General features: G+C 55.8%; 1 protein-coding gene across 1 annotated transcript in view; it reads left to right on the forward strand.

The window, feature by feature from the left end:
• Nucleotides 1-2,804: 2,804 nt before the first annotated feature.
• The window catches only part of ATP6V1B1 (ATPase H+ transporting V1 subunit B1), a 12,679-nt gene continuing 8,575 nt past the window's right edge, over nt 2,805-6,908 (forward strand). Inside the window, exons 1-3 of the mRNA XM_062493225.1 lie at nt 2,805-2,904; nt 3,500-3,695; nt 3,772-4,006. Coding sequence (XP_062349209.1) covers nt 2,805-2,904; nt 3,500-3,695; nt 3,772-4,006 — 531 coding nt within the window. The remainder of the gene's footprint in view (nt 2,905-3,499; nt 3,696-3,771; nt 4,007-6,908) is intronic.

Consider the following 6,908-nt stretch of genomic DNA (forward strand, 5'->3'; position numbering starts at 1 on the left):
CACGGTGTCACCACCATGCCAGGACACCTCGAGGTGACACCACCCCACAGTGCCACCTCCCCTCTGTCGCCACTGTCCCAGGACCATGGGGACACCCCCAGCGCCCTCCCCACACCCAGGCCCTGCCCTGGGGTCTCCCCCCCCCCCCCCCCACACACCCCCAAACCCGCTGCTGTTGATTAATTCATCAATTAATTCATAATGATAATTAACACTGAGCATCCCCCTGTGGGGACACATGCCCCGGGGCCCGCGAATTCCCAGGATTTTGCAGGGAAATATTTAAAATAAATGATTTTATGAGAAGCTTCCCGTCATTTTTATTATTTTTAAGGAATTGTTATTTAATGCTCCCCTCCCTTTGGAGCGTTTTAAGGGGAGGGCTCGGGCGGGGAAACTGAGGCAGGGACAGGTGACAATCCTGCCCGTCCCCTCCCCCACACCGCCACGGATCTGGAATTCGCCTGGAATTGCTCCAACCGTGTTTGGGATTTTCCAGAACCATCCGCTCATCCCTTAATTTCTGTTGGTCCCGTAAATCAACATAAATTGTATTGTTGTTTTGTTTTTTTTTTCCTCCCATCCCGATCCACGACAGGGAAGTGGCCCTGTCCCCACCTCTGGAATTCTGCCCCCAGCCCCGCCTTAGTCTGGCTTGGATTTTGCTTTTCCCTCTTCCCAGCCCGATTCCAGCAGGGATTTTTCCAACCTGGAAAATTCCTGGGCTCACCGGGAGGATTCCGGTGCAGAAGTGACCCCCAGACCCCTCAAACTCCGCGGCCGGAGGAGATTTGGGGACATTTCGGGGAAAACAAAGCCCGGGAAGTTGAGTCTGGGATCCTCGCTAATCCTGGGCTGCTCCTTTTGCCCATTTGACCCCAAAAGCTCCTTCCGGAAAAAAAAAAAAAAAAAATAAAATAAAATAAAATCCCGAATCCCACCCGAAGCTTTCCCAAAGCTCCTTTCTCCCAAGCGAAGCTGTCGCAGGGCTTGGGGACAGCTTGGGGGGGACACCCCTGGTTTGTCCCACCCGGTGCCAGGAGCTCCTCCAGTCTGGGGTGAACGGAAAACCAACAACAGGGTGTCAAATTTTTAGGGGAAATGTGGGGGTGGTTTTTTATGGTTTCTAATGTTAATAAAAGTCTCGTCCTGCCTCCTTCCGCCTCCTCCTCCTCCTCCTCCATCGCCTGTGGGGTCCCCGCCCCCGGCTCTGGGTGTCACCGGCCCCGGGGGTGACATCGCACGGTGACGTTTCCAGGGCCACCGCTGCCCGCTCTGCTCTGTGCACCCCCTTTTCCCGACCCTTATTCCTTACCCCAATCCTTTATCCCTGGTCATTTCTCCTTGTCCTTTATCCCGAGCCCTATCTCCATCCCTTACGGCCATCCCGCTATCCTTACCCCGATCCCTTATCCCTATTCTTATTCTTTATCCCTATTGTTACTCCTTATCCCTATTCCCATCCCTACACCTATCCCAACCCCCTCTCCCTACCCCAATCCCTTATCACTATTCCTATTCTTTATCCCTACCCCACAGGGATAAAGAGATGGCCCTTATCCTATCCCCATCCCTCTCTCTCTCCCTTTCCATACCCCTATCCCTGTCCCTGTCCCCTACCCCTGTCCCTGTCCCTGTGCCTGTCCCTATCCCTATCCCTGTGCCTGTCCCTGTCCCTGTCCCTGTCCCTGTCACTGTCCCTATCCCTATATCCCTATATCCCTATATCCCTATATCCCTATATCCCTATATCCCTATATCCCTATATCCCTATATATCCTATACCCCTATCCCATTCCCTCTCCCTATTCCTATTCCCATTCCCATCCCTTATCCCTGTCCCATTCCTTATCTCATACCCCTTATTCCTGTCCTTTATCCCTCTCCCATCCCCATTCTCCCTCCCTATCCCTCTCTCTCCCTATTCTTTATCCCTGTCCCTGTCCTGATCCTTTCCCTTATCTCATACTCCTTATCCCATTCCTCATCCCTACCCCATTCCCCATCCCTTATCCCTATCCCTTTCTTTATCTCATACCCTTTATTCCTGTCCTTTATCCCTCTCCCATTCCCATCCCATCCCATTATCCCATCCCATCCCATCCCATCCCATCCCATCCCATCCCATCCCATCCCATCCCATCCCATTATCCCATCCCATCCCATTATCCCATCCCATCCCATTATCCCATCCCATCCCATTATCCCATCCCATCCCATCCCATTATCCCATCCCATCCCATCCCATCCCATTATCCCATCCCATCCCATCCCATCCCATCCCATCCCATCCCATTATCCCATCCCATTATCCCATCCCATTATCCCATCCCATCCCATTATCCCATCCCATCCCATCCCATCCCATCCCATCCCATCCCATCCCATCCCATCCCATTCCCATTCCCATTCCCATTCCCATTCCCCGCCCCCAATCCCGTTCCTGCCGCTCCCTCCCATTGTTTACAGCCAACACGGGGCCACCTGTGTCGCCGGTGTCGCGGCGCTGCCGGTGTCACCTTCGCTGCCGGTGTCACCTTTACAGTCGGTGTCCCCTTTACTGCCGGCGTCCCTTTTGCTGTCGGTGTCCCCTTCACTGTTGGTGTCACCTTCGCTGTCGGTGTCCCCTTTACTGTCGGTGTCCCCTTTACTGTCGCTGTCACCTTTGCTGTCGCTGTCACCTTTGCTGCCGGTGTCACGGGCGGGGCGGGACCGGCGGGGGCCGGGCCGGAGCTACAAAACCCGGGGCTTTTCCGTGTCCTGCCCGGCGGGACCGTGACGGGGACAGGGACAGGGACAAGGCCATGGCCTCCACCAAGGTGACAGCAGCGGCGACAGAGCTGGCGGCCGCCCGCGAGCACGGGCTGGCCGTGACCCGCGACTTCCACAGCAACCCCCGGCTGAGTGAGTGGGGGACACGGGGACACCGCGGGGACACCGCGGGGACACCGGGGGGGGGGGGGGGGGGGACGACGACGACGGGGGACATCCCTCTGTCCCCGAGCAGAGCGGTCCTGGTGGCAGGGACGAAGGGGGTGACACCGGGCAGGAGTGCGTGGGGTGGCACTGGAGCAGGTACAGGGACAGGGATGTGACACTGGGAGAGGGAGGGGTGACGGGGACGGGTGGGTGGCACTGGGACAGCAAGGGACAGGGGGGTGGCACTGGGGCAGGAAGGGGTGACAGGGACGGGTGGGTGGCACTGGGACAGGAAGGGACAAAGGAATGTCGCTGCGGCAGGTGGGGGTGACAGGGAGGTGGCACTGGGACAGGTATGGGTGACAGGGTTGGATGGGTGGGTGACACCGGCTCAGGAGGGGACAGCTGGGTGGCACTGGGACAGGCAGGGTGGCACAGGGACCACGTGTGTCTCTCGGGGGGACAGGGGAACAGTGTGCGGCTGCGGGGGTGTCCCCTCCTGGGGACCTCAGCCACATGGACCAGGGAAGGTGTCCCGACCTCGGGGACATCTGTGGAGCGTTGTGGTGACACCCCACAGGTCCCGGGGTGTCCCTTCCCGCTGTGTCCCCACCCCTGGCACCGCGCCAGCGCCACACCGGGGTGGACGATCCTCCTGTCACCTTGTCCCCAACCCCCCCGCTGTCACCGAGGACGTACGTTGTGACCTTTGTACTGCGCCGGGAGAACCTGGATGTCATCTCCTCGGGATGTCACCTCCCCTCGACCCCAACCGGGTGACACCGGGCTGGCACGGTCCCTCCCGAGCCGAGCTGGCCCTGCCCGGCCACCCGCCGTGTTTTCTGTCAACAGCGGCCACCCGCGGGTGACTCGTGCTCCGGTCACCTGGCGGAGCGCCAGCCCTTGGCTCGCTGTCACCCTCGTGTCCCTTTGCCAGGAAAAACCCTGGCGATTCCTCTCCGCTTTTGTCGCGTTTGTCACCCCCGCCCCCGTCCCCACCCCAACCCCCGCCACCGCCACCCAGGAGGGGACAAAGTGCTGTCCCCGTTTTGTCCCTGTCACCCCGCTCCCCAAAATCATCCTGGAGGTGACAGCGGAGGTGGCAGGAAGGACACGGCGAGGTGGCACAGCTGGGGGGGTACCTGGTGGTGACATCCGGAGGTGGGGTGGGGACACCCCCGGAATATGGGGGAGGGGCAGCGTGGGGCTGAGCTCATGGGGGTGTGGGGTTCCCCCAAACTGGGGGAACCAGTTTAGTTTCCCAGTTTGGGGTCCCAGTTTATGGGGCCAGTTTAGGGTCCAAGTTTGGGGTCTCAGTTCCAAGTCTCAATTTAGGGTCTCTGTTCAGGGTCCCAGTTCGGGGTCCCAGTTCGGGGTCCCAGTTTAGGGTCCCAGTTTAGGGTTCCCAGTTTAGGTTCCCAGTTTAAGCTCCCAGTTTGGGGTCCCAGTTTGTAGCCCCAGATAAGGTCCCAGTTTGGCGTCTCAGTTCCGAGTCCCATTTTAGGGTCTCTGTTCAGGGTCCCAGTTAAGGGCCTGAGTTTAGGGTCCCAGTCAAGGTTCCAGTTTGGGATCCCAGTTTAGGGTTTCAGTTTGGAATCCCAGTTTAGGGTCCCAGTCTGGGGTCTCAGTTCTGAGTCTAATTTGAGGGTCTCTGTTCAAGGTCCCAATTTAGGGTTCCAGTTTGGAATTCCAGTTTAGGGTCCCAGTTTAGGGTTCCAGTTTAGAATCCAAGTTTGGGGTCCCAGTTAAGGGTTCTGGTTCAGATTCACAGTTTAGGGTAAACCCAGTTTAGGGTCCCAGTTTAGGGTTGCAGTTAAAGGTTCTAGTTTAGGGTCACAGTGTGGGGTCCCAGTGTGAGCCCCCCGTTTGTGGTCCCAGTTTAGCGTCCCACTTCAGGTTCCCAGTCTGGGGTCCCATTTGGGGTCCCAGTGTGGCACCGACACAGGAGTGTCACTGTCCCCAGCGACAGCCCAGGGCCTGGAACTGGGAGAACTGGGGGGGTCAAGAAGGGATAGGGGATGGATGATGGATGGATGGATGGATGGATGGATGGATGGATGGATGGATGGATGGAGGATGGATGGATGATGGATGGATGATGGATGGATAATGGATGGATGATGGATGGATGGATGGATGGATGATGGATGGATGGATGGATGGATGGATGGAGGATGGATGGATGGATGGATGGATGGATGGATGGATGGATAATGGATGGATGATGGATGGATAATGGATGGATGATGGATGGATGGATGGATGGATGATGGATGGATGGATGGATGGATGGATGGATGGAGGATGGATGGATGGATGGATAATGGATGGATGGATGGATGGATGGATGGATGGATGGATGGATAATGGATGGATGATGGATGGATAATGGATGGATGATGGATGGATGGATGGATGGATGGATGGATGGATGGATGGATGGATGATGGATGGATAATGGATGGATGATGGATGGATGGATGGATGGATGATGGATGGATGGATGATGGATGGATGATGGATGGATAATGGATGGATGATGGATGGATGGATGGATGGATGGAGGATGGATGGATGGATGGATAATGGATGGATGGATGGATGGATGGATGGATGGATGGATGGATAATGGATGGATGATGGATGGATGGATGGATGGATGGATGGATGGATGGATGGATGATGGATGGATAATGGATGGATGATGGATGGATGGATGGATGGATGATGGATGGATGGATGATGGATGGATGGATGATGGATGATGGATGGATTATGGATGATGGATGGATGATGGATGGATAATGGATGGATGATGGATGGATGGATGGATGATGGATGGATGATGGATGGATGGATGGATGGATGGATGGATGGATGGATGATGGATGATGGATGGATGGATGGATGATGGATGATGGATGGATGATGGATGGATGGATGGATGATGGATGATGGATGGATGGATGGATTATGGATGATGGATGGATGATGGATGGATGGATGATGGATGATGGATGGATGGATGATGGATGGATGGATGATGGATGATGGATGGATGATGGATGGATGATGGATGGATGGATGATGGATGATGGATGGATGATGGATGATGGATGATGGATGGATTATGGATGATGGATGGATGGATGATGGATGATGGATGATGGATGATGGATGGATGGATGATGGATGATGGATGGATGGATGATGGATGATGGATGGATGGATGGATTGATGATCAGTGAATGTATCCATGAGACAATGGACAGACAGACGGATCAGGAGACACCCCACCCAATTCATGCCGTACAACCCCATCCCAACAAATCGATGTTGGTGTCTCACTGCCATGTCCCAGCTGTCCCCATCACCCCTGCCCCTGCTCCCGGTGCATTCCCAGGATGGTCCCATTGGGATCTGTGCCTGGTGGGGTGTGGGACACGGGAAGCAGCAGAGAACGATCCAGTGACTCCGCCCAGCCCTGAACCCCTTTCCCTGGGGATCTCTGACCCCGCTATCCCACACCCCCTACCCCACAACAACCCCTCACCTTCCTCCTCCTTCTTACACCCTTTACCATCCATCCCCAAATCCCTATTCCCTCTCCTCTCCACCTCTTTTTTTTTTCCCCGCCAGCAAAACCGGCAGCGAAATTTCCCCTGCGATCGAATTTCCCTTTTTTTTTTTCGTTTTTTTTTTTTTTTAATTTCCCCCCTTGTTTTTCCCTTTTTTTTTTTTTTTTTTTTTTTTTTTTCCCCTGTGTTCACGCTTGGCTGGGGCCGCCTTTCTCCGGCTGCCCCCACATGACGGTGCAGGTGTGTCTGGGAACCCGCGGCCGTGGGGCCCTAATTAGTGGCATAGAGTGTGACCCCCCGTCGGGCTTTTCACGGCCCCTGCCGGCCTGGGACAGCCCCGCGGGGTTGACAGCGCGGCACAAAGTGACACATGGCACAATGGGCAGGTTGTGGAGGCGACCAGGGCTTGGG

Source organism: Cinclus cinclus, chromosome 5 (assembly GCF_963662255.1).
Source record: "Cinclus cinclus chromosome 5, bCinCin1.1, whole genome shotgun sequence".
NCBI lineage: Eukaryota > Metazoa > Chordata > Aves > Passeriformes > Cinclidae > Cinclus > Cinclus cinclus.